We start from the raw sequence: 27106 nt of genomic DNA, 5'->3' as shown, positions 1-27106 counted from the left end.
CTTAGGACCACCAGGAAGGTCTCTATGAAGAGGAGACATTTCAGCTGAAATCTGAGTGAAGAGAAGAGACCAGCCATGCGGAGATCCGGAGGAAGAGCAGTTCTGGGAGAGGGCAGAGCTCAGCAGTCAGGGGAAGAGAAGGAAGGGGCCTGGGGCTGGACTTGAGTGGCTATGGGGCTGTCCTGAGGTTGGAGGAGGGCAGACGGCAGAGGCACGCACTGCAGGGCTCCGCAGAGGGAGTGCTGAGCCCAGTCTAGATGAAGTCTGAGGGCGGACCCTTCCCAATCTCAACTCACTTGTGGGCCCTCTATGATGCCACATGCTTCCTGAAGGTGACCCCACTTCCTTCCTCCCAATAGCAGTTACACAATCTGAATTGTGTTCGGAGAGCTTCCCCATCACTCAAGAGCCCTAGCAGGGGTTTACCCCCAGCTCAGTTATCATAAACAGTCATCCCCACCCTCCCTTCCTACGGGTTCTCTGGGCCATGGTTGCTGCATCTGTAAAGTGGGCTGGGACGGGGAGGGGGGAACCAAAAAAACAAAAAAGTGCAAATGGCATTTCCAGTTCTGTTGCTGTTGCTTTGGACTGTGATTGGAAGAAGATGCAGCCAAAGTGGGATGGAGGGACGAAATGAAAGTGAAAGATGGAAACAATTCCTCAGGCTCCAGAGACGGGGGTAGGAAGAGTAGGCTGAGGAAGAAGGGAGGTTTTTAGAGAGCTGGGCAGACAGGGACCCTGTGACCCAGGCTTTCATTTCTCCTGTGCACCCCACGGCACCATGTGACACAGCCCAGCCACAGAAAGGGGAACCGAGAAGAGGCCAGAATTTCCCAAGAGGCAGAAAGCTGGACAGAGGCTGAGCGGGACAGAGTGCCAGAGGGGGCCAGGGAGGAGGGGAGGCAGCGGAAGCAGGGGAGGCAGGGGAGGCAGTGGAGGGGCCAGGAGGAGGCGGTGGGGGCAGAGTGAGCCTTGTGGGAGGGTCCCCTCCCCAGAGGGTAGGCCAGGTGTCACAGGGGTAAGGGAAGACACTTAAGCCGGGGCGACCCGGGAGAGCAACAGGAAAGGAGGGGGAGGGGCAGAGAGGCGGGGCGAAGAAGGGTCGGCAGCTAGGGCCTTAGAGGAGGGGGAGAAAGGGTGGGTGGTCGGAAGAGTCAAGGTGGGTGGAGGAGAGAGGACAGAGCCGAGGGTTAGGGCCGGGGAGGTAGAGGCTGGGTGGCCACTGAGGCCGGAGGGGGAGAGAAAGACAGGCAGAGGGGACGGGAGAGCAGAGAGGGGGAGCCACAGGGGCTGAGAAAGGAGGGCAGCCCGTCTGAGGGTGCGGGGCCGCAGGGCAGGGCCACAGGCAGAGGATGGCCGCGCGGAGAGCCCGGGAGGAGCGCCGGCCGCTGGTGGCGCGCAGGCCGCGGGCGCCCCGACGGTGGCAGCGGACCGCGGCGGCCGCGGTGCTGCTGGTGGAGACGCTGGAGCGCGCCGCCTTCTTCGGCGTCTCGGCCAACCTGGTGCTCTACCTCAACGGCGCCAGCTTCAACTGGGACGGCCAGCAGGCGTCCCGCGCCGCGCTCGTCTTCCTGGGCGCGTCCTACCTGCTGGCGCCCGTGGGCGGCTGGCTGGCCGACGCGTACCTGGGCCGCTCGCGCGCCATCACGCTCAGCCTGCTGCTCTACCTGGTCGCCTCCAGCCTGCTGCCCGCCACCGCCTTCGTCGACGGCCGCCGCTCCTTCTGCGGGGAGATGCCCGCGTCGCCGCTGGCGCCCGCCTGCGCGTCGCCCGACTGCACGAGCATCTCGACCACCCCGTACTGCGCGCCCACCCTCTACTCCGGGCTGCTGCTGCTCGCCCTGGCCGCCAGCTCCATCAGGAGCAACCTCACCTCCTTCGGGGCGGACCAGGTGAGCGGCGGGCGCGCGCCTGGCGAGGTCCAGGGAGGGCGCAGGGCCTGCGCGGTTCCTGGAGCTGAGACCGAGAGCCAGCAGCGGCCTCAGGCAAACCACTTCCCCCCTTCTCTGCTCCCGGTTTCCTTACTGGAAAGAAGAGGGGGCGCTAGGTCTAACAACAATAACGATGGCCGCGATGGTAATAACCGTTGTTGTTGGCTTTCTTGGACCATGTGCTGCTTTCGATGTTTTAACTCCTTTAATCCTCTTAACTACCCAGGAGGAAGGTGGTGGTGTTATGCCCACTTTACAGATGAGGACGCTGAGGTTTCAGTATATGAATCAATCCGTCCAAGGTCACATAGGGAGCAGGTCAAGGGGTGGGAAGGGTAGCTGGACTTCAGGCCCCTCCTGGAGCCCCATCTTTATGTGTCCTAGGGAATCTGGGGGCTAGGGAAGGAGTAAGCTCCTTCCTAACCAGCAGAGCCAGAGGTGGGGTCCCATAGACTGGTTCAGATCCCTGCTCTGCCTCTCACTAGCCATGAGCACTTGGGCAAATATCTCAGCCTCTGAGGCCTTTCTCTCTGCTTTTGGACAGAGTGCCGCACACAGGAGAAATTCAATAAATATCTACCAAATGAATAAGGGCCTAACGAAATGGCAGTATATATTTTCCTTTTTTAGAAAAAAATTTTTTAAAAGATTTTATTTATTTATTTGACAGATCACAAGTAGGCAGAGAGGCAGGCTTGTGTGGGGGTGGGGGTGGGCAGGGAGCAGGCTCCCTGATGTGCAGAGAGGCCGATGCTGGGCTCAACCCCAGGACCCTGAGATCATGACCTGAGCCCAAGGCAGAGGCTCAACCCACTGAGCCACCCAGGCACCCCTGATAGGGCTATATTTTGATAACTTCACTCAGTGGGATATTAGACAATAAGTTAAAGTAATATGTAATATGTTTAAAACAACCACATAGGGTGTTAGCAAAAGCAAAGCAGTACTGAGTACAGAATATGATTACAGCCCTTTGAAAAGACTAGGAGTCAGCTAAAATGAGAAACAGGAAAAGGCTGTCACAATAGTGTGATCAGGCCACAGGACTTACTGTACTTCTCCCTTATTGCCTCTGTTGTTCAAATGTTCTTTAATTGTATTTATCCACCATCATAAAGGGGATATTTTAAAAGAATCATTGCATCCTACCCGGTTTCCATTGTCCTTGCCAAAGACTTACTCATCCAGGCTATTGGGGTTCCTTTGATGACGGGGGACTTGGTGCCCCCAGGGCACCCTCTCCATTCCTTGGCTACTGTTGACCTTCCTTCGGACTAGGAGACGCCCAACATCTGTCAATAGGAATCTCTCTTCTTCCCTTCATTCTGCTCTTTCACTGATGTGCACTACACCCCCGTGTGCCCTAGGCTGCCCTCGGGAGTCTGAACCTGACCCATAGGACAAGGTGGAAACACTGAAATGATTCCAGGCAGGGGTGGACATCACTGGATTTGAGTTCTTTAAAAATGTCTCTGGCTGCAATGGAGAGTGGGTGGGGACAGTAGGAGCAGGTACCCCAAAGCAGTGAGGGACTGCTGCAGAATTCAGAAGGGCAGTTAGATGGAGGGTGTGTGGGTGGGAAGGGTTCGCACCATCTGGCAGACAGCCATACCTAGGAGCCGTGTTTTTAACACACTTGCTGATTTCGGAAAGGGCCATCCATCATTCTTGACAAAGTGCTCATTTTGGGAGAGCTCATTTATATCCTGAATGGGCTGCCTGGTCTTCCCTCTTAGAGCTGCAATTGTCATATTAATTTACATCCAATTAATAAATGGAAGTGCCTGCACATAATGGGGCTTATTCAATTTTCTGTTTGAAAGTCAATAGCAAAAATTCTCATGTGGACATGGTCTTCCCCCTCTAATGCCTAGAGGAGCCCTCAGAATCTCTAAGAGTACGCTTCTGTATAGACTATAATTTTACCTTTAGAAAGGCAAAAAAAAAAAATACTTACCTTTTCCCCAACACAATCACAGAATGCCAAGCTTAACAGATAGGAAAACCAGTGGATTTCGAGATGTGGTGGTTTGTTGAAAAGGTGACAGATGTAACAGAGTACAGAATCTCTTTGAAAATTGACCTCTAGTCTTTGCTGCTTTTTAGAAATGCAGATGCCTGGGCCCAGCCCCAGACCTGCTGGGGCAGAAACTGGGACCAGGGTCTGGGAGAAGTAGGACCAGCCAGCACCACTGACCCGAACCAGCAGACCAGAAGGGGGCCTGGGGCTTGACTGTTGTAGATTGATCCAAATCCTGGGTAAAGATTTTCAGTCTTTCTGCCCTTGCTGGGGGGGACTGATTTCTGTTTTTGTCAGGCCAGAACCCGCTCTTGGGGCTGTATCCGAGACTACCTCTGCTTTCCCTGATAGGCCAACCTTGCTTGACTGGGCCTAGATCAGAAGGAGCAAGAGGAGGGGAAGGGACGGGCCGATGGGTCACAGGAGAAAACTCAGCATTTCCAAATTGCAGAGGAAATTCTCAATTAGACTTTTAACTGTTCACCACATTTAATAATGTGAAATAGACCTGATCTTTATTGGCTTTCTTCTGATTAGAAAGGTGAGGCATACTGTAGGCCATTCAGTCGAAGACAAAGGAATAAACCAACCAGAAATGAACAAAGTGACATCAAAGACATCTGTTGTGTGCACTTCTTGGTGAAAATTAAAAAAGCACGGTGTGCCATGGACATGAAAAAACAGCTGTGCCAAACTATCTTGATCATTAACAAGTGACTCCCAAGGGAAAGGCTTATTCATTCTATCAACCAATATTTATTTAGTGCCTATTTAGTGATCAGGGACCAGGAAAGTGCCTCTCTGGGAGAGGGGGTGCAGTACCTCATGGCAGGGTGCCCCCGGTCCTCCCTTACTCTCACCCCTGCCCTGCAGGTGATGGATCTTGGTCGCCATGCCAGCCGTCGCTTCTTTAACTGGCTTTATTGGAGTATCAACGTGGGTGCTGTGCTCTCGCTGCTGGTGGTGGCTTTTATCCAACAGAACATCAACTTCCTGCTGGGCTACAGCATCCCCGTGGGCTGCGTGGGCCTGGCCTTCTTCATCTTCCTCTTTGCCACCCCCATCTTCGTCACCAAGCCCCCCACAGGCAGCCAAGTGTCCTCTATGGTTAAACTCGCTCTCCAAAGCTGCTGTCCCCGGCTGTGGCACCAACACTCTGTCAGGTAAGAAGGGGGCTCTTGGGGAAGAGGGCCATGGAGCATGGACATGTGCTGTGCTCCTCCGGGGGAGGCATGGGCCAGTTGGAAGGACGTTTGGGGTCAACTCCTGTGGTAGTCCTCTATGACGGCCTGCTGTGCTGGGGGCCGGAGCGGCGAGGGTGACTGAGGATGATGACCGAGGTCAAGGTGGCGGCAGCGGTGGTGCAGCTGGTGGGCTCACTGTAGAAAGTGGGAGGCTGTTCGTGGTCTTGACAGTGATGATCGAGGTGGAGGTGTTTGCTAGCAGCCTCGGTGAAGCTAAGTCAGCGGTGACTGACGAAGGCGGTAGGGCTGGCTGGTGATAGAGACGATGGTACCAGTGCAGGCTGTTGGGATATAAGATAAGTAATCCAATGCCACACTGGTATTAAGTGTAAGAAAGTCTAAGAGGGCACTGTGTGGTTCAGTAGGTTAAGCGTCTGCCTTCAGCTCAGATCATGATCCCAGGGTCCTGGGATAGAGTCCCCCATTGGGCTCTCTGCTCAGCAGGGAGTCTGCTTCTCCCTCCACCCCTCCACCTGCCCATGCTCTCTCTCTCTTCTCTCTCTCAAATAAATAAAAATATTAAAAACAAAAGAAAAGGGGCGCCTGGGTGGCTCAGTGGGTTAAGCCTCTGCCTTCAGCTTGGGTCATGATCTCAGGGTCCTGGGATCGAGCCCCGCATCAGGCTCTCTGCTCAGCGGGGAGCCTGCTTCCTCCTCGCTCTCTCTCTGCCTGCCTCTCTGCCTGTGTGTGATCTCTGTCTGTCAAATAAATAAATAAATTCTTTGGGAGAAAAAAAGAAATCTGCCACACTTGCTCCCCTTGAATTAGTCGGCAACCCAGGGAGGAAGGTTCTGAACAGCCTCTCACAGGCACACCAGCTTGCTTTGGCCCTTGTCCTTCCTAAAGTTAATTGATGACTTATGCTGAGCAAACCTGTGTCTAGACCCTGGAACCGGTTACGGAGCCTGTCAGTGGGATCTAGATGGAAATGGGGCAGCGCATGTTTGTCCGAGCTGGTGCACTGCTTTGCTGTGGGGTTTCCTTTTAACGATCCAGCATAGCCCAGCAGACCGTCCTGGAATTCAGTGGGTGAAGCAACTGTGTTTTCTTACCTGTCATAATTCCACGGCAACTGGGCTCAGCCAGGCAGTTCTTCTTCTTCTTGTGATGTCATTGTAGGGGGGGCTACAGTCATCTGGCCAAAGGGGTTAAAACATCCAAGATGGCTCACTTACGTCGCTGGTAGTCCACATCTCGTCCCCCGTCATGGGGCCTCATGCCTATGGCTGGAGCTCCTCACGGCAAGGGGGGTTGTAGGAGAAGGAGTTTTCAAAGAGTGAACGCTCCGAAGGGAAAGAGACAGAAACTATTGGTCTTAGAGTCTGATATCGGGCTTGGAGTCCCCGAGCCACCACTTCTGCTCATTCCGTGGGTCAGCCACAAGGCCAGCCTGGATTCCAGGCAGGGGAGCGAATCGGCCGTTGGTGGAGGAGTGGCATCCTACCATGGGAGGGGAGAGGCTAATAGTGGCCATCTTTAGAAATGACTGCACTGGTATTGCCCTTTTTGGCATCTCAAAGGATGAGGCAAGGCTCTAGATCAAGAAGGGATTAGAAACCTGTCCAGACAAAGGGCAAAGGGGGAAGGTTGCAGCAGTGGTTAATCTATCCTGTTTCCTGACCATTTCCCCTGCACTCCTACCTCTCCACTGTCTCCGTCCGTAGGGAGAGGGCTGTAATGTTGCCTGTTGAGGAGGATGGACTTGGTGATGGCAAATGGGGGTGCTTTGGGGTATGTCAGATCTGGGCCACCCTCTCTCTCTGAGTCAGGCTTGGATTGGGACTTCCTTGCTTCCCACGGGACGCTGATACTGAGGCCAAAAGTTCCCCAACACTCTGCTCACCACAGTCCCTGGTCTTCCTTCCCCCAGACCGCTGGGCTCGAGCTCTAGGAGGGAGGGGTCTTGATCAGCCACCTGTGCGAGAAAGGGGACAGTAAGCACAGTGACGGGGAGTGTAATGAACAGTTGGCGGGAGGTTGGCTTTGGGGGGAGATCGCCTCATTCACGACGATGATGGCGAGGATGGTGATGATGGTGATGATTGAGAAGGTGATGCTCCTGGTGGAGGGAGGAGATGGGTGATCTCAGAGGTGACCACTGGTGATGGAGGAGCAAGATAATGGTGGCCGTGGGGGTGGTGATGGCTGCTATTTTATCTGCTGCCCCCCATCACCCCACAGAGACCCTCAAGGCACCCAGCCGCTGCCTAACCAGAGGTCTCCCCAGCCTGGCCCTTCCCCCCAAGAGGACATGGCCAACTTTCAGGTGCTGGTGAAGCTCTTGCCGGTCATGGTGACCCTGGTGCCTTACTGGATGGTGTATTTCCAGGTGAGCATCCGGGTCTTTCGCTCTGGGGGCACAGGCTCCCCGGTCACCTGACAGGCCTCCGCTCTCACCGTAGAAGCCCAGAGCTTGTGGAAGAGAAGGCAGGGGGTTGCAGCATGACCTGTGGCTACGCAGGGCCTGGCACAAAGCCATCCCGGTAAAGAATAGCATGAGGAACTCTGGAGACGGGTTTGAGGCCCAGTGCCCCGAATGTCACCCTGTCTGTCTGGGCCTCATGTGCCAAACGGGGGATGTGGAGGCTCCCCCCAGCTCAAGAGCAGTCAGATCCTCTGACATGGCATCGGAGTCCCAGGGTTGCCCAACGCCACATAGCCAATCAGGGGTGAGCTCTGTGGGTTGAGTCCCCCACCCGGGCTGTGTCTCAGAACCACCTGCAGAGCTTTTGAAACTGATTCCATGTCCCACCCCAGACTGTGGGGGGAAGTCTCTAGAAGGGTAAACTTCTCAGGTGAGACTGGTACTCAGCCTGTCTGAGAGTCTCTGCTTCCAGCCATCTCCTCAGGGGAAGGCTGCGGGGGGAGGGTGGGGGGTGGGCAGTGGGCAGCAGCTTATAACCCCAACTTTTAGCCCCCAGAGGACAAGGCCTTTGCCTTCTATACCCCCTTCCTAGGAAGCTTGTTTTGCATTTACCGAATATGGGGGTTGTGTAGGGCCAGCCTGCTATTTGGGGTGACACAGAGGCGAGGGGACAGGGACATGAGGAGGGTGTGTGTATGCGTCCGCTGCTGATTCTCAGAATACTGACATCATTACACACCAGTTGGTGGATAGCTGCTGTCCTGAGCACCCTGAATGCCCTCTCCTGCCCCAGGCCCTCCTGGGAGGATTCTCCCGGTCCCCCAGTTTTATAGAGCAGCAAACAGGGTGATGCCCAGTGTGGCAGTGGGCTCCCTAGAGCCTTCCCAGAGCCATTCTGGTGGGCCAGGGCCTACCCGGGGCCTGTGATGTGTCAGCCCGTGGGATGCAGCTTGGCCTCAGTGTCAACGGAGAGCTCCCCGTGGGGACAGCCATGTCATTATCTTCCCCATGTCAACAGACATTTCTCCACACCTCCTCTGTGCCAGGCCCTGGAGACACCAAATGTGAGTCAGACCAGCTGTGCCCAGGCTCTGGGATAAGGCTGCACACAGGGCTCATGGGCCTGGAAGCAGAGCGAAGGAGGCTCCCTGACCCAGCCTGGCTCCTGAGGAGGAAGGAGAATGTGGGGGGGCGGTTGGTCACATCCCCTGAGGCTGGGGGAGAGGACCGCTGTCCGGCGGCCTGGTGCTCCTTCTGAAGAATGCCCATCGAGGAGCTGGCCGGGGAGGCGGCCAGCTCTGTGCCAGCCACGGCTCCGCCCCTCTTGGCAGATGCAGTCCACATACGTCCTGCAGGGTCTTCACCTCCGCATCCCGAACATTTTCCCAGACAACCCTGCCAACAGCTCCGCGGCTCTTCGAGCTCAGCCCAGCGGCTACAAGGTAAGAGGCCAGGCGGGGGTTCAGCCCCCACGGCAGGCGGTGCTGGGTGTCTCCTCTGTAAACAGAAGGCAATGAAGCTGTTCCCACGCCCAGGGGCAGGGGGTCCTCAGGGAACAGGAAAAGCACCTGGAGGACGGGTCAACTTGTGCCCCAGCCCAGGCATCCTGCCAAGATGCTCAGCTGTTCCAGAGAATTCGGGGCCAGCTTTGCTCCCGCCCACTGCCGCTCTGAGGCAGCCCTCAGCGCCTTCAAGGTGCGCTTGGGTCCCTCAATTTCACCTTGACTTCCCTCACTCTCTGGGATGCCTGGATGCCCAGATGTCTGTCTTTCACCAGAACTTGCCAAACCAGTTCCTTGGCATGTCAAAGACTCATAACATCAAAGACCCTCAGAGCTGAGGGTGTGACATTTGCCACTATACCTTCATTCCTTGCCCAGGGCAGACATCACTAGTCCATCCTGATATGTTTTCATGCAGAGCCCAAGAATGTTCCAGGCAGCCATTACCCACAGATAGAAGCCAGAGAAACCGATTTGCCATCCTCTCATTTAATCCCATCCCCGACTTACCCAGCGGAGCAAGGTGCATTCCAGAGAGGGGAAAGGGCTGACCTTAGATCACCCAGGAGGCCAGTGCTCCCCGCTCCTGTCCAGAGCTCCTTCTGCACTGCTAGCCCGTCTTGTTTGGCCCCCTCTTGCCCAGATCCCAGAAGCCTGGCTCCTCCTGGCCAACGTCGTGGTGGTGCTCATCCTGGTGCCCGTGAAGGACCACTTGCTGGACCCTTTACTGCTGCGGTGTAAGCTGCTTCCCTCCGCCCTGCAGAAGATGGCCCTGGGGATGTTCTTCGGCTTTGCCTCTGTCCTTGTGGCAGGTGTGTGGGCCTTAGTGGAGGGACATGGGGAGGGAGGCTGGCTCTGCTTTGGGCTGATGCTGGAACCGTGGGCCTAGGCCATGTACACCCTCCCACCGTGGGTGTCAGTCTTGGCTTCCCAGGGGGTGTGAGCTGAGGGGGACCTTCCTCCTCTAGTCCCATCTCCGCTCATCAGATGAGGGAACTCAGGCCAAGAGAGGCAAAAAGATTTTCCCCAGTGGCATGGAAGCTCCCTGAAGACAGGTTTTCTTTTCCTTTTTCATTCATTGCTATGAATAATGCACATGGCACCCAATCAATGTGTTGGAGAATTTTTCAGACACTCAGACACTTAAAAAAAAAAGAATTTATTATTTATTCTCTTCCTTCTTCTGGTTCAAAATGATTTGAAGCCATTTATGACAAAGGGGTCCTGGTAACGAAGCCTTTCATGCTACTGCACAAACCTTTGTCCCTTTCACTGAGCAACTCAGTGATCCTGAGGTTACTAAACGTCTTGGAGCCCCGTCTTTGCAACGGGGATAGTAATTCGTTCAGCCCCAGAGCAGGACCCGAGTTCTGCCTTGTGGAATGTAGTCTAGCAGGAGTGTTGTGCAGATTAAAAAAAGGCGAAGTCTGTGAGACACCCAGCACTGTGCCTGGATTATGAGGAGCCAGGGGAATCAAAGCTCAAAAACCAGGATTGTGTTGCAAGGACAAAAACCAAACTAGGTTCTTTTTCAACCTGTGCTTTAATGCAGTTTGTCCTAGTTCATCCCCATAGCAATCCTGGGATTTTTTTTTTTTTTTTAAGATTTTGTTTATTTATTTGGCAGAGAGAGACAGTGAAAGAGAGAACACAAGCCGGGGAGTGGGAAAGGGAGAAGCAGGCCTCCTGCTGAGCAGGTAGCCAGATCCGGGTCTCGACCCGGGACCCCGGGATCATGACCTGAGCTGAAGGCAAAAGCTTAATGACTGAGCCACCCAGTGCCCCATATCCTGGGATTTTTATTCCTACTTTTTGCATGAGAGCACTGGGTCTCAGGGAGTTTAAGTGATTTGCCCACGGTCACACAGCTAACCAGTGCCAGGGCTCAGGACTGGAACCTACATCACCTCCCACCACATCCAGTGTTCATGCCACGACAGCACAGCCGTCTCCTAAGCAATGAGGGGGAAGGAGGTAAAAATAAGCTTGAGAACCAGGTTAAAAACCCTTCTGGATTTCCTGTGGTATCAGGGAAATGGGGCTAGCTGTGAAACCAGATGCTGGCTGTGACATCAAATCCAGCGCCAACTCCTCATCAGCTTGGGTGACCCTGGCTGGTTGCTTAGCCTAAAATTGTCTTTCTTCATTTGCAAGAATGCATATTAAATGCCCAGCACTTAACAGGCTCTCAATTAACACAAGCTGTTCCTGTTTATGAGTGCAAAACTGCATTCTGAGCTTCTTAGCAGTTAAGGCAAAAGTCGAAGAGTTGAAGCTCAAATCTTGGACCTCCAGCCTGCCCCCAGGCCTGTGTGTGCTTTTCCTTTCCTGCCACTCCGTCCCTGGTGACCTAGTGAATACCAACCACGAGACAAGCTCTGCCCTGGGCTAAGCTTCCGATGCTGGGCCTGGCTATTTATATCCCCCACCCCCACCCCCTTCCACCCAAGGAGGCCTGGAGATGGAGCGCTTACAGTACGTCCATCACAACCAGACGGTGTCCCAGCAGATCGGGAATGATGTGTACTACGCAGCTCCGCTGTCCATCTGGTGGCAGATCCCTCAGTACCTGCTCATCGGGATCAGTGAGATTTTTGCCAGTATCCCAGGTACCCCGGCCCCCTCCCCTGCTCTCATGCCAATGACGGGCTCTGCCTGGTGCTGCCTCAAAGTCGGAGGTCTCATGGGTCCAGCTTCTGGAGTTCATGGGGGTGGAGGAAGGCCAGGTTTTCTGGGTGGGGCCGAGTTCACCCAGGGGAGACTCACTAGCTCCTGCTTTGGGCCAGGCAGTAGTCTAGGCACTGGAGGTTTGCAGGTGGTTAAGACATTCCCTACCGACTTCCTAAATCGTCCCTGGTGCTGTGTTCTTCATCCCCCGTGTCTGTGCGGGTGCTGTTCCCTGTGCCTCAGGTTCAAAGTGAACCCCGCTTTCCCCATCACCGCTGAGCCTAAATGCCAACTCCTCCATAAAGCCCTTTCCTAGGCCCCTGGGCAGAAGAAGTTCTTCCATCCTCCTTCCCTCGTCTCTATTGCGGGTCACTAATAACTCAGGACGTTTGCGGCCCTGGCCGGGCTGTGAGCCGGAGCTGTGGAGTGGAGGTGGGCTCTTTGCTCAGCCAAGTAGCAGGAGCTACTCAGCTGGAGGCCCAGGGCTAGGCTCTCGTGGGACTCACTCAGAACTGGGTGGGGGGACGGTCACGAAGACAGTAAACCCAGGGGAGGGCTATAGCGGTGACTCCAGGGTGTAGGGAGAGTCCCTGGGACGAGGTGGGGAGCAGGCAGGTGGGCAGGGAAGGCAGAACTCAGCTGGTAGCAGGAAGGATGTTTGCAGGCAGGGGGAACAGCAGATGCGAAGAGCTAAGCCTTGTGGGGAGTGTGCCAGGGCTGGGGACGGATGGGGCCAAACCTGGATGGATGTTGAAGTCTCTCCCGAGGGCAACAACAGCGCCCCCCCCCCGCCCCCAAGGGGACTTTGGCAGGGAAAGGATCCCGATCCTATTAGAGTTTTTTTTAGACAGACCCATCTGGCTGTGTGAGGAGGAAGGCAGGAAGCAGGGGGGTGGTTTAAGAGGCATTTGCAGGGGCTGGACAGTAAATGACCAGGGTAGCGCTTTGGCCTGGGGCAGAGGGAACAGAGAGGGGGGCCGACATGAAGTTTCTCAGGTTAAATCAAAAGGATTTGGCGATGATGTTGAAGGAGGGTGGAGGAAGGCAGGAAGCAGGGGGGTGGTTTAAGAGGCATTTGCAGGGGCTGGACAGTAAATGACCAGGGTAGCGCTTTGGCCTGGGGCAGAGGGAACAGAGAGGGGGGCCGACATGAAGTTTCTCAGGTTAAATCAAAAGGATTTGGCGATGATGTTGAAGGAGGGTGGAGGAGGGTAGGGGAGAGAGGGGTGCTGTCCCTGATATGGGAGACCAAGGAGGAGGGTGACAGAGCAATGGGGGGGGCATCCAGGCGGAGGTGTTCAGCCAGGGGACTAGATGAGCAGGGCAGAGGCAAGGGGGCACGGGGGCACGGGGGTCATCCTAGCCTCGTGGTGGGCAGTCATGCCGGGGAGGCCAGGACGGAGGCTGGGCGGGCCCCATCTCTGCTCCTCCAGCGGCCGCTTGGGTCTCCTCCCCGTCCCTCTGCAGGCCTGGAGTTTGCGTACTCGGAGGCTCCGCGCTCCATGCAGGGAGCCATCATGGGTATCTTCTTCTGCCTGTCGGGAGTGGGCTCGCTGTTGGGCTCCAGCCTTGTGGCCCTGCTGTCCCTGCCCGGGGGCTGGCTCTATTGCCCTAAGGACTTTGGTGAGTGTGGGGCCCTCCCCGGGGACTGGGACCTGGGTGGTGGGAGGCTTGGAGAGGTGGCAACTAAGTGCTTTGACCCCAGGCCCAGTGAAACAGCAGCCTGGACTCAGAAGAACCGGGTTCTAGCCCCAACTTGGCCAGTCGCCCATGTGGCCTCCCCGCCTTGGGCCTCAGTTTCCCTAACTGTCAAAAGGGAATCGGTGTACTCGACAGACCTCCAAGGCTCCTTCCTGCTTCTGGAAGTCTGTCGTTCTGGCTGAAGGCTCAACTTTCTCTGGGGTCTTTGTGTTTTAAGCCCCTGAAAGAACATCTGATGGGGACTCGCAGGGAGCACAGGATGAGAGGGCTGTCTGTCCACCCACTCCCCACACGGCTTCAGCCGCCAGTCCTGGGGGAGCCTTGCTTGACCCAAATGCCAACCCCTCCTTTCCCCAGGGAACATCAACAATTGCCGGATGGACCTGTACTTCTTCCTGCTGGCTGGCATCCAGGCTGCCACGGCCCTCCTGTTTATGTGGATCGCCGGCCGCTACGAGAGGGTAGCTCAGGCCCCAATTTCCCAAAGCTGTCCCAGCAGGGACAGGGGCTGAACACCCTCCCTGCCCTTCTCTCCCCAGGACACACACAGTCCAGGACCAGTGGAGGTTCCTTGAGTTTATTCTGTACCCAATGTTAGGATGAAATGGTTCATAAATAAGGGGCATAAGCCCTTCCTCACGAGCATGGTCCATGACGGGGGTGGGGCAGGGCAGAGGGGACCTGGGTGGGCGTTCTTTGGAGAGACCAGGTGGGGGACTTGGATCCGCAAGCACCAGAGGCTGCTCGGGAGGCTGCCCGGGCTGGCGGCCGACGGGGCCGGGCCAGGCAGGCTGGGGAGGGGTCAAGAGCTGCCCCGGATCCTCTCCATGTAGCTGCGCAGCTCCTCGGGGTCCTTCAGTCCCATGTCCTCACACACCCAGCGGATGTCCTCCTCGCCCGCCACCAGGATGGACTGCACGGCAGGGGGCCCTACGGGCTCCTCAGACGGCTGGGCTGGGGGTGCTGTCGCAAACGTCACGAACTCTACACGCTTCCGCCGCCCCCCGGCTTCCTTCCGGGCCAGGGTGCTTGAGGAGCTGGTGGTGCCCCCAGAAGGGGCCTGGGCCATGGTCAAGGCTTCTCCTCCTGCCCCAGTCTCGCAGGGGCAGCCCCCCTCCCCCTTGGGCAGGCCGGGGGACTGGCGGTCCAGCTGGCGGCTCAGTTCCTCCTGGTCAGTGCCCAGCCAGACCCAATTGTGGGGCTGGGGGGAGGCAGGGTCGATGGCACCGTCAGGAGGCTCCTTGCGCTGGTAGCGCAGCACGAAGACCACACCGTTGACCAGGAAGATGAGGATGGCCAGACAGAAGATGCCCAGCAGAGCGTACATGCCCAGCTCTAGGTCCGTGACCCGCTGAGGGGCGGGGACCATCTCCTCCTCTTCCTCCTCCTCTCCAGCCTCTGCCTCCTTCCCAGCCTCCTCCTCTGCCCGCTCAAACTTGCCCCTCACACCCCCGTTGCCCCCAATACCACCCGCCTCCCATCGTTTCCCTCCCACGCTGGCCTCCGTGTCCGGTGAGCTCCGGGCAGGGCTGGATGGGAGGGCAGGGGCCGGAGTAGGAGCAGGGGGCAGCCCCAGCCAGGCAGTGCCAGAGGCCAGGGGGACTCGGTGGCGGCCCCGGCGGCAGGGCTCGGGCGGGTGCAGAGCCACGTGCAGAGGCAGCCCCTCAGCCCCTGCCCCACTCACCACCACCCCGAGCTGGGCACCCCGCTCCTCAGCTGGCAGGACGGCACCGGGCTCCTCGGCTGAGACAGACAGTCCCAGGTCATGGTGGTTGTAGAGCTCAGCGGGGGCCAGGGTGTGATCCGAGAAGGACAGCCAGAGGGAGAGGGCCACCTCCTGTGGGGCACACGGACACAGGCAGAGACACGCGAGGGCACGCACGCATGCACACAGAGACCACTCCCACAGAGACAGGCCACACGGAGGAGGAGAGATCAGAGAGAAAACAGACACGGGCAGATGGACAAAACACAGGGAGAGAGGGGACGTGTGTCAATCACCTGTCTGCCACTCAGCCCTGGGGTCTGCATCGGGAGGGTCCTCAGAGCCATCTAACCAACCTCCCACTGCCACACTCCAGCCAGCCACTGCTTGATCACCTCTATCCACAGAGAGCTCACTACCTCACAGGGCAGTCAGTCCTCATTCTGAAAACCCTAAGGTGAGGGGTCCAGGTGCCTCCCATCCCCCTGTCATTAGCCCCCACCTGGAGATGTTGACCTCATCCCCCTGACCCCTGGCTGTCACCTGCTTTGGGGCGGGAAAGGCTGACTGTGCCCAGCATGTGGCCGTGACCTCCCCGGGGTGGGCAGTGCCTCGGCTCAGGGCCAGTGAGATGCCCATCACCGGCTGCACCCGCAGCTCCAACACCGAGACCTTGTCATCCGTCACAGCCAATGCCTGCTCTCCCAGAATGGAGTCAGACAGTGGGGAACGCACCTGAGGGTGAGAGAGAGCTGCAAGTTGTGGGGGGCCAAGAAAGTACACAAACAGCCCCTCCTCTCTGAGCCCCACCCTCTGCACACTGCGTTTCCCCACCCTTTGCCCTCCAAACGACCAATACATACCAGGACCCCGATCCCACGCCTCGGGAACAGTTCCCTCTTCTCTCAAGTTCTGGCCCCCACATATCCAACCCCAGCCCTTCATGCTTTGAGGGTGTCCCCCATTACATGGCCATCTTATTCTCACCCAATCCCCAATCTCACTGGGTGCATACCTGCTCAGGTACACCCTGGGCCCATTCTGACACTCTTCACACCTGCCCATGACATTTTGGGGGCCTCGGGGGGAATGCTCTACCTACCTCAATGGAGGTGACACCAGGCTCCCGGCCCACCAGGATGCTGCCGCCCTCCAGCGAGGCTACGCGTGGGTCCTGCACACGTGCGTGTGGCGCCACGAGGTGGGACACGTCCAGCAGCCAGTCGGGGCCAAGCAGGTGGGTGAGGCGGCGCCCACCGTCCAGCGGGTGGGCCGCGAAGGGGACAAGGAAGCGCACGCTGGCCCGCTGGTACTGCAGGCGGCAGCCACGGGCTCGCCGTTCGGCCTCCTCTGCCATCCCAGCAGCCTCGGGTTCCGGTACCCTGAGGGTGGGGGTGGGGAACGGACAAACCCGGGGGCAGGCCATCGGCTCAGGCTCCGCCCCAGCCTCAGAGGGTCCCGGCCTCTGGAGACTCGCAGCTCCTAAGGGACGTGCACAGCTGCCCCTCTACTGTCCCTCTATGTGCGGGTGCCCCGCCGCAGCCCTGTTCCTAATTGGTGCCTTTGCCTGTCCATCAGGCTGCCCTCCTCTTGCTCCTAATCTGAATTCCTGTCTCCCAGGGAGGTGGAGAGACCATCTCTGAACGGGGAGTCCTTGGGGTGCTCACGGTCCAGAAGGCCTGGCTCAGATTCCTGAGACCGCCTCACCATTGGGCTCTGGTGGGACCCTCTCGATATTTACTGAGCTGGGTGCCATCTTAGGCTTTGAGGACCCAGCAGCGAACAGAATAGACAAAACCCCCCGCCTTTAAGGTCTTACATTCTCAGGGAAGAGAGTGAAGGTGGGTGGGGTTAATCAGGCAACCCAGTAATTAGGAAATGATCTGGACTTCGGAGAAGGGGGAGAGGGAGTGTGGAGGTCCGTGATCACAAAGTGGCCAGAGGCTGGTTGATGACAGGCAGGTGGGTAGGAGGAACCAGAAACAACGGGGGTGGTTTTTTAGACCCCAGGTTGAGCCCCTGGCTGTGTTCCTGCACCATCTCTCAGGTTCCAGAGCGACTTACTTCACCAAGGCCTCCACTTACCCTTCAGCTGCGCCAGGGACCCTCCAGCCTCGGACCTGCTCCAGGGTGGTGTCGCTCAGTTCCACGCGCAGGGGCAGCAGCGGGGCCCACACTGTCAGCCGCAGCGAGGCCCTCAGCCGGCGCCACCAGAAGTCCACCCGCACCCCGCGGGCGCCCCGGCTCTCCTTGCCAGACACAAACACAGCATCACAGGTCTCCGACACCTACAGGAGGGTGGGAGCTGGGCTAAGCCTTGGAAGACAGGGCTTCGCCATGAGGGGCAGGGCTGAAATTCATCCTGCATTTTACTGGCATGTCTTAAGAGTAGGAAGATTTCACCAAGGGGCACGTAGGTGCCTCAGTCGGTTAAGGGTCTGCCTTCGGCTCAGGTCATGGTCTCAGGGTCCTGGGATTGAGCCCCATGTGGGAGCCTGCTTCTCCCTCTCCCTTTGCCCCTCGCCCCTGCTCATGCTCTCTCTCAAATAAAATCTTGAAAAAAAAGTGGGGGGGGGGGGGTTTCACCATGCCTCCAAGATTCAATCTGGAGGAACCAGCCATTCCTCAAGTTCACCCGGGGCTCAGCTGGGGAAACCAGCTATTTGCCTACAACAAAATCTTTCTCTTCGTGGTGGAGAGTTCAAACCCACGCATTTGGCTCCTCGTTAGTGCTGACCTCTGACTTTTGTGTGGGAGCCGCCTGGCAACCAACTGCAGGAAGGTGGGCAGAGGCAAGACAGGCCTACCCACCCGAGGGCCCTCAGGAGGGAGTCACTCACATAGGGGCAAAGTGCCATCGTAAGTGGCAAGACATCTTTTCCAGTCAGGCAGCCAGGAGTTAGGAAATGCAGGCTCTGGGTTTCCCCTCTTAGAACTTCAAAACGGAGAAAGTTGCCTACCCTTTTTTTACCTCATGGATCATTACAAGGCTCTAATAATTACCATTTTTAGCATCCTATAAGTATTACATTGCATTAAAAGCTGCCGTGGCTTAAGCTGCTGCTCTCCGCTGGTATAGTGTCTTAGGGTGATTTTAATTCATCTTTTTCCTTTTTTTAAGAGAGGGAGAGAGTCAGGGAGGGGCAGAAGGAGAGGGAGAATCTTAAGCAGACTCCATGCCCAGAGCAGAGCCAGATGAGGGGCTCAATCTCACGACCCTGAGATTTTGACATGAGCTGAAATCAAGAAGTGCATACTTAACCAACTGAGCCACCCAGGCACTTCTGGGAGCTTCTAATTCTTACAACAGTCTAATATATTCCCATTTTAAAGCTTAGAAAACTGAGGCTCAGAGAGGTGAAGAGACTTGCCCATCATCACACAGCTAATTGATAACAAAGATGGGTTTTCTCCTCTTTCTCTCTCTCTCTTTCTTTCTTAGATTTATTTATTTGACAGAGAGAGAAAGCGAGAGCTAGCGTACAAGCACAGGGGGAGCAGCAGTCAGAGGGAGAGGGAGAAGCAGACTCCCCATTGAGGAGGGACTCCAATGTGGGGCTCGATCCCAGGACCCCAGATCATAACCTAAGCTGAAGGCAGATGCCTAACCCACTGAACCACCCAGGCACTCCCAAAGATGGGTTTCAAACTAAAATTTGTTGGTCCCAACATTTATACTCTCCCTCTTTTTTTTTTAAGTAGGCTCTAGCTCTGTGTCCAACATGCATCTTGAACTCAGGACCCCACGATCAATAGTCACATGGCCTACTGACTGAGCCAGTCATATGCCTCCAAAGTATGCACTCTTAACTCTCCCACATCAGATCATTTGTCAATGAACGTGGAGGTGCCTAACCTGGGGCTGCTGGGGCGACACAGCTCCCACCTGACTGTGGAGAAAGGTGGTGGGAACAAATGAAGTTGAATCTGTGGTTACCTCCACGAGGTTTCTGGTGTGAAGAAACAGCTGTTCTCTTGGGGACCCAAGTGGGGAAGGGGTCTGTGCATCCCCGTGCACACGAGGGTATACTCACATGGGGCTGGCACACGCTACTCACCTGCAGGACCTGGGTGTTGGCTGACTCGCAGCCGATCTGCTCTGTCACCTCCACCAGCGCCCCCCCGCTGTCCACAGTGACCAGGCGCACAGGCACACGGCGCGGCTCTCCAGTCAACAGAGCTGTGTTCACCAGCTCCTCGGCCTGGGGGTGGGTAGGAGGGGTGCAGGAGGAGCTCGGCCCCTAGCTCTTCCCCTCATTTGGCCCCAAGCCTGGCCAGGCACAGGAGGGGACTCCTTACCTTGGCCAGTGGGACAAGGGCTCTTATATCCCGCTCTGACACCAGGATCTCCCACACCATTTTGTCCTTCTCTGCTTCGGGGGCCTGGCCTGCATACTCCAGCTGCCATGTGACAGGGCGAGTGACTGCCACACCCCCACTAGTGCCATTCTCCACCAAAAAGTCCACCCACAGGAACTCTGATAGTTCGAGGGGGTTGCTGGCCAGGAGAGAGAGAGAGAGAGACTGAGCACTTGCTAGTGGCCAGGTGCTGTTGTCAGCACTTCTAGATTGTGAGCTAGGTCCTAGGATAACCCCCAGTTTGCTGGGGAGAAAACAGAGGGACAGAAGTCACATAACCTGCCCAGAGTCACAGAGTGAAAAGTGGCAGGGCTGGGATTAAACTCAAGCAGCCCGGCTCCAGACCCCCAGCTCTCATATACCCTCGGCCTCTAGAAGATTCATGTAGCCACTTTGCCACCCTCCCTGGAAAGCCTGCTTGCCCTCCTGCCTCCCTACTCCCCCTCCACTCAAACATCCACCTTCCACAGCTATTGGGTGGTGGGGGAAGGCAGCTGTGGTCAATTTCTACCCAGGAGGAAGAGTCACTTCTAAGCCCCAGGACTGGCACTCGACCCCCTGAATCATAACCCTTGCAGGTTATTTTGATCAAACACTGGCTGGGTGCTTGCTATATATTTTATTTTCACAGACCCTAGGGAGTATATTATTATCCCCACTTTACAGGTGAGGAAACTGAGGCTCTGGTCGGGAGCGGGAGTTATCGGGGGAGGTTAATCAGCTTGTTCGTGGTTATTCATCCAAAATGTCAGAAGCAGGATTCAAACCTGAGCTACCACAGTCATGGCCTTGGCCTAGGCTCAGAGCACCAGTAAGAGTTCATAAAGTTTAACCACAGCTGAACTGTTTCTGAAATAGTAATGGCCTCGAAAAGGGGACCCATTTGATGTGGCTGTGGGAGACAGGGTGGCAGCTGTGAGGGCTGTCACTGAGCCGTCAGGATGGGCTGGCATCCCCTGGAACTAGATCATAGACACTTGCTGTACTGGGGCATGGATACACAGTAGCTGAATGGCTTCACTGTACCCAGACATGGATACATAGTAGCTAAATGAATTAGTATCTGCTCTGTGCTGCTTCCTTGAAGGAGTGCTCTCTGCATGCTCTGATGGGAGTAGGGAGGGAGGCAGCCCGGGAGCCCCCTTCCATTGGGCCCCAGAAAAAAATTTGCTCTCCTTTCTCTGGCGCCCAGGGAAAGAGTTGCCCACCTGGAGTTTGGCCCTGTGGGCCCGGCACGGTGGCAGGTGATGAGGGTTGTATGGTGCTTGGAGCCCTTAAAGCGGTCCAGCTTGGCAGTCCAGAGGCTGGGCTGGGCTGGGCGGGCAGCTGTCACATGCAGCCCCTTCTTCACCTTGATCCTGGGAAGGGGACAGAGGCCCAGTGTGTCAAGCTGGGTGCTGAACCATGGACTGAATGAGGAGGGACACAAAGGGTCGAAAGACATCGGCCTTCCATCTGGGCTCCCCAACTCCACTCTGAATCTTCTGCTCACCGTCCTCTGGTCCAGAAGGACCCCATCTCAGTGCAGTTCAGGACACAGAGCTCTCCCCGCCTCAAAGACCCACTGCCCACAAGGTCAACTCTAATCCGGGCATCGAGGCCCTCCAGGATCTGGTGAAGTTTTGTCTTTAGCTGTGATATCCCTTTGTCACTCTGCTTCAGCTACACTGAAAGTTCTTGCCCCCACACACAGCTCATTTATGCCTCTGAGTCCTTGCTCAGGCTGGGCCTTCAGCCCACCCCGCCCTTCTTTTTTTCGACTGCTCATTCTTCCAAGCCTCCAGCAACTCAAATACTGTTTCCCTTAGAAAGCTTTTCCTGTGCAGGATGAATTTCCCCTTCCCTCCAGCCCTCACCCAGGCCCCACCACACCTGGCACCTCCACCGGAGCACATAATCCAGTGCGTGCCATATAGCTCCTTTCCCTACCGCTGGGGCCCTGTAGCACCAGGTGGGGACTCGGCCTTGCTCCTCTCTGTAGCTCCAGAGTAGAGGGAAACACAGGGCTGGGCATGTTTTAAGTGTCTGGGAAAGATCTAATGAGTGTGCAAGTGGGCACAGGAGGGTGGGAGAGGCACCTGACACAGGGTACACACAAACCCAAACATGGGAGAGGAGATTCATACTCTGCAAATCCTTGTCAGTGGAATTGGTTTGGGGGGCCACTTTGGGAGAACTTCCTGCAGGGAGGGACACAAAAAGGAGGGCCTTCCTGTGGGGAGGAGTGAGAAGGGACGTGCAGTCAGGGGGCAGGCGGGAGAACATGCAGATGAACTTGACTGGAGCAAACACTGTTCCTGGGGCATTAGAGCATTAGCCACTCCCAGGCACTGCACTTTCCAGTTTACAAGTCCTCTCCTGTTTTCCCTCCCCGGAGCCTCACAGCTGCCCTATGAAGCACGCCGTGTTAACCAGGAGAAGGGGAGCTTCCTATTTCTGACTCCGAGTTCAGGGCTGTGCCCATGGCCAGGTCTTGCTGGGCCTGGAGAGAATGGGGTGGGCCCTTGTTTGCAGAGATCAAGGATTCCAGTAAGGACCCCTAAAGGAGAAAGCAACTGTCCAGTCTCCCTGCAGAGGTTCCTGCCTTCAAACCGCTGCCCCCGCCCCCAACCCTTCCAGGAGCCCAGAACTCACCGCAGAGTCAGGGCACTGGCTGTGAAGTTGTGCCGAAGCAGGACTGTGGCACTGAAGAGCTGGCCGGGCCGCACGGGCACATCAGGCACCCGCAAAGTCACTGCCTCGTCCAAGGGCACCTCCTGGTACTGCGGGGGGTCCGCTGGGCGCAGCTCCACACCACCCACTGGGAGGGCCTGTTCCCTGAGGTCCTCCTCCCCACCGGGGCCGCATCCCCCAGGGCCCTCAGCGGCGGGCTCCAGCGTGTAGGCCAGTTCAGCCCTTGTGGTGGAGCCCTGGGAGAACCAGTGGGAGGGAAACTCCAGCTCCACCACGCAGGCACCTAGGGAGGACTGCAAACACACAACGGCCATGGTTGACCCGGGGTAGGGGAGCGGGTTCCAGCACCCACAGCAGGAAATGCAGAGTTGGAGGGGGTTCGTGAAAGGCAGGACCAGCACGGGTCAGAGACATGTCCCAGGTGACAGTGACTGGGGCTGGGTCTCCGAACCCATCCAAAACCCACACTTCAACTTTGGGGGACAGTCTCATTCTAAAGTGAGCCAATCCCAATGCCTCCCCCTAACAATGCCCCAGGATCACCTGGACTACATCTCAGGTTTTGAAGAATCCCGAAGCCCGCAAAATACTTCTCCCTGGTGGATTCCTGAGCCCGGCGCCAAAACAGTGCAAGATGCAATTATAAGAGTAATTCTAACAATAATGCAAACACTTGCTGAGGGAGTACTCTGGGCCAGGCACTGGCATTGTACTAAGCTATTGCACTCATTTCATTTGTTCTTTATTCCAGCTCCATATGAAGTATGATCTATTATTACCCCATTTTACAGATGGGGAAGCTGAGTCCCACAGAAATTAAGTTACTTATCCAAAGTCGTATACAATAGCCCGACTTCCTTAAGGGGCCCTCAATAACCCTTTCAAAGGGTCCCCATGAAAGCTAGCAGAGCGGGAATGGAGTCAGCTTGTCTGGGACTCCGAAACCACCTGGAAGTGGTAAGCTCTTTCTTCCCTCCGCCAGGACTACCCTCTGGCTAGCCCAGCAGGTAGGGCCTGCCTAGGTAGGGCCTGCCCACTCACCTGGAAGTGGCAGGCGCGGTGAGCAGTGCCTGCGGGGTGCGTGGCGTGGAGCCGGGCGCAGGGCAAGCTGCCAGGCCCTGGTGGCCAATCCTGCCCTTTGAGGTGGAAGAGGACTCGGGCATGGGGCTCCGCCGGAGTCACGGCTGCTTCCACTGACACAGCCCGCACATCCCAGGGTACTGGCCGTTGGTGGGGCTCAGTAACCCGTGGTGGGACCACCTGGAGGGAGAATGGGGTTGCTCAAGAAAACAGGGAGTGCAGGGAAGCAAGACCTGGAAAAAGGGGATCCCAGGCTTCCAGGCGTGGTGCAGCAGAAGAGAGCATTTACAGGCCTCAGTTTACGCCTCTGGAAAATGTGAAGCACAGCTGGGGCTGGGGAAGATCCTTGAGCCACGCACAAGCAGACCTCAGCTCTGAGTCCTGTTAGCCTGGGAGTCAGTTTCTGGTGTCCTCTCCTTACCTGCTGAGTAGCGAAGGGTGGATAGGAGGCCCGGAGAAGCGGCTGGGCCCTGGGCCATGGCTGCAGGAGCAGAAAGGTCTCGGATCGGGAGCCCAGAGAGGAGTTGGTGGGTGGATAGCGACCCACTTGCTGCACACGGAAGTGCTCAGGGGCGTCAAGGAGCTCCAGGGTTGCGGGCAGGTAGACGGGGCCCAGGGGGTCCTGGTCACAGCCCACTGCAGAAGGAGAAGGCGTAGAGATGATGACAGCTCCAGAGCTGGCCAGGGCTGAACTAAGCTCCAGCCTGGGGCACAGTAGTGGTGGGCAGTGGAGGAAGAAAATGTTAAAAATGTCCCATCCCCCCAGGATGTAGGGGAAGTTGTCCCATTTCACAGAAGGGGAAATGGATGGTAGCACAAGATAGGACCAGGATTTGAATGTATATCCTGGACCGGATGCCAGCTTCCAAACCTTTCCTTCGTCTACCTTCCATAGGCTCAGGCCTTCCTTCCCTTGAGGAGAACCTTCTCAGCATCCCCTCCCCATTCCTGCCCTCCGCGTACTTGCCTCTGGTATCAAGCCTTCTGTGGGGCACAGTTCTCTCCAGACAGGGTCTGTGCAGTGAGATGGTGATGAGGGGAGCTTTGTAGAAGCAGAGACCCTTTCTCTGTCCCTGGGTCCTTGGCCAGACTTATCCGGGCACCCACCCTCCCTCCTCTTCCATCATCACCATGGAAACCGCACACTGGTTTTCTAAGCTTGCTCCCTTCTTCTCTGTTCCAACTGGGTACCGGAGTGCAAAAATGGGATTGGGATTGGGACTTTGGGGGAGGGGGGGACCATGACCCTGGGGAGAGCCAAAATATTCAATGAGTAGAAGGACAAAGGACTCCTAAGACCGTATTTGGTTTGTACCAACTATTAGTTAGCCCTAGTAATAATACACACTTTCGGACACTAACTATATGTAGATGACTATTTAAGACATTTACATATATTAATTCTTCAATTTGTGTAATAACTCTGAGAACTAGGTTCTATTGCTATGAATTCCATTTTATGGATATGAAAGATGAGGCTGAGGTTAAGGGACTTGCCTGGGGTCCCCCAGCTGGAAAGTGGGGAAGCTGGGAGTCAGAACTCGGCGATTACACCCAGAGGGATACCCTGCTTCTCCTCCCAGTGGCTGTTTTCAAGGGTGAGCACTTCCAGATTCACTCCCCAGACTGTGGGTCTCTCCTCTCGCCCTTAAGGTCATGTTGTCTCCTTAAGGAAGCCCTTCTTGATTGCTTGCCCTCCCACCAGTCCCCTAATTGCCTCATCTGAATTGGTTGTCTTCCTGTCTATTGACAGGGGGAATTGTTCTACTGGTTCTTGAATCCCCCAAGCTGGGCAGCTCTCCCTGGACAGGATGTTCTAGGAGCCTGGAGGACTGCATTTACATCTTAATTCTGCCTCAATAAAGCCTGGGTCATTTAACATCTCAGAGCCTGAGTCCTCACCTGTAGAATGAGCATTTAGTGACAACTGTGAGTAGGGGAGGGCTTTGTAAAGTGTGGTGTGCAGTCTGGAGGAGGGGTTATCACTATTGAATAATGGATGTGACAAGGCTTCCCTCAACTCTCTGTGTAAGAGGTTATTAGGACTCCTGCTGGGTCCCCTGGGGAGGGGAGCAGGTGGCTGAAAGCAGCCCTAGAGCCAGCTCCCTCTCTGCTCCATCCTGGGCTGGGGCACTTCATGGTTTCAACCTCTTTCAAGACCCTCCCCACCAAAGAGCTTGTATCTGAGACAGTCCACACATCCTGCCCCCAAGTGTTAACAGGTGAGTGACTATGGCTTCCTGGGGGCAGCCCTTGACCTCTGTTCTTCCTCCTGTTAGACTGCCTGGATAATTACAAGATGCTCTGTGGCCTGACTCCCACGGACTCCCAGCACTCAGTGCTCAGCTCTCGTGAGAGTGAGGGGAGGGGGGGCTAGAGAAAGCCTCACTATCTGCCACCCCCCACCCAACCACCCAGTTCTGTGGTGTCATCCGCCTGGTCTGACCCCCATCCTGGGCACACAGGAATCGCTCCCCCTTCCTCCAGCGATAGGGATCCCCACAGAATTCAGGAAGGCACGGATGGGGCAATCCCGGGAGATTCCAAGGTCAGATCGCTCCTGGGGGCAAGGGGAGGGCGGCTACGCACCTCGCAGGTCCAAGGCAAAGGGGTTGCTTCCCTTGCCCGTGGGGGCGGGTCGATGGTGGGTGAGTGGGTGGGGGGAGGAGGCTAGGAGCTCTGTGGACCGCAGATTAGGGAGCTGGTGCGCCTGAGCCAGGGGCAGCCGGGTTAAATGCCCGGGCGGGAGGGGGAGCTCGCGGAAGGTGCGGGGGCTGGCGGTGAGAGCGCGGGACCGGCTGGTCCTGGATTAGGAAGAGTTGCCAGGTTCTGGAAGTGAGGGAAGCAACAGAGGAGCGCGACTGGAGGGAAGATCCGTTTGGGGGGCGAGAGGGGAAGGAGTGGTGAGACCTCCGGTCCTCAGGGCAAGCTGCGGGGCGACCCTCTCCGGGCTTAGTCCGGGAATCCGCAGGTCCCCGCTGGCCGCATCCCTCCAGACCGGCTCCGGCCGGGCCCTAGCCACCCCGGGTCCCGCCCATCCCCTCCCCTCCCGCTGACCTCTCACGACGTCCAGGACCAGGGCCACCAGGAGGCAGAGCCAGGGGCCGCAGGGCCCCCGGGGAACCGCTGCCGCGCGCCCCGCCATCCCGGCGCACATCCTTCCCGCGGAGGGCGGGGACTAGGCGGGTGGCTCAGGTGGCCCCCGCCCGCCCGGCATCTCCCGCGCCCGCTCCGCGCCGCCCGGACCCGGCCGGCTGGATCCCCGCCGCCGCCCGCCCGGTCGCCTGCCCGCGGCCGCAGCTCCCAGACAATGGAGCGGGAGCCGGAGCAGGAGGGTGGGAGGGAGGGAGCGCGGCACAGGGGCTGCCCCTCCGCCCCGCCGGGTCCTAGTGCCCCACGGATCCCCAAGCCCCGAGCGCCCCCGCGCTTGAGGTCGGGAAGAAGGCCGCTCCCCTGGAGACTGACCCGCCTTACTAAGAGGGCCTCGAGGCGTTCGGCTGGCTCCCTCTTGCCCCTGGAGGAAACAGCCACTTCCTCTGCCTCACGCCCGCCCCACAAGTAACCCACCTGTAAAGGCATCGCACATCTGACTCTGAACTGGTATTGGGGAAGATGGGGAACCAAAGTGCGGGGGCGGAAAGGCGGAGAAAGCGGCCATAAAGGGCTGGGTGACAACCACCTGGGCCTGCCCTGACAGAGCCCTAGGCCATGCTGGTGGAGGAAGGTCTCGGGCGCAGACGGCCGGAGTTCGTGCCCAGCCCCACCCCTGGGAGAGGCCCCTCTGCTCCCGAGGAAGTCCCGCCCCCCAGGTCTGGCCTCCGGGCCCAGCCTTGCCAGCAGGCAGTTCCGAGAGGTCGGA

At 57.0% G+C, this 27106-nt stretch overlaps 2 protein-coding genes across 4 annotated transcripts; one reads left to right on the top strand and one right to left on the bottom strand.

Annotated features, from left to right (window-relative positions):
* Window positions 1-670: 670 nt before the first annotated feature.
* SLC15A3 (solute carrier family 15 member 3) lies at window positions 671-14072 on the top strand. Its single transcript, XM_047692047.1, has 8 exons — window positions 671-1892; window positions 4825-5114; window positions 7377-7524; window positions 8892-9002; window positions 9706-9874; window positions 11513-11671; window positions 13197-13352; window positions 13788-14072. The coding sequence occupies exons 1-8, from the start codon at window positions 1353-1355 to the stop codon at window positions 13940-13942; spliced, it is 1728 nt and encodes a 575-aa protein (XP_047548003.1). The 5' UTR covers window positions 671-1352; the 3' UTR covers window positions 13943-14072.
* On the bottom strand, window positions 13992-26953 carry TMEM132A (transmembrane protein 132A). 3 transcript variants are annotated; one of them, XM_047692046.1, is made up of 11 exons: window positions 26815-26953; window positions 23669-23883; window positions 23209-23427; window positions 22129-22460; window positions 20703-20852; window positions 19435-19633; window positions 19194-19337; window positions 17221-17423; window positions 16238-16517; window positions 15679-15870; window positions 13992-15267 (listed from the first exon to the last, which is right to left on the bottom strand). In XM_047692046.1, the coding sequence occupies exons 1-11, from the start codon at window positions 26903-26905 to the stop codon at window positions 14233-14235; spliced, it is 3060 nt and encodes a 1019-aa protein (XP_047548002.1). In that variant the 5' UTR covers window positions 26906-26953; the 3' UTR covers window positions 13992-14232. The 3 variants fall into 3 exon arrangements, with proteins under 3 accessions (XP_047548002.1, XP_047548000.1, XP_047548001.1); XM_047692044.1 differs by lacking the exon at window positions 26815-26953 and adding an exon at window positions 26305-26562; XM_047692045.1 differs by lacking the exon at window positions 26815-26953 and adding an exon at window positions 26305-26562 and having other exon boundaries at window positions 19435-19630.
* Window positions 26954-27106: the final 153 nt, after the last annotated feature.

Source organism: Lutra lutra, chromosome 10, assembly GCF_902655055.1.
Source record: "Lutra lutra chromosome 10, mLutLut1.2, whole genome shotgun sequence".
Classification (NCBI taxonomy): domain Eukaryota; kingdom Metazoa; phylum Chordata; class Mammalia; order Carnivora; family Mustelidae; genus Lutra; species Lutra lutra.
The sequence above is the reverse complement of the archived record's forward strand: the minus strand, read 5'-3'. Positions and strand labels throughout refer to the sequence as shown.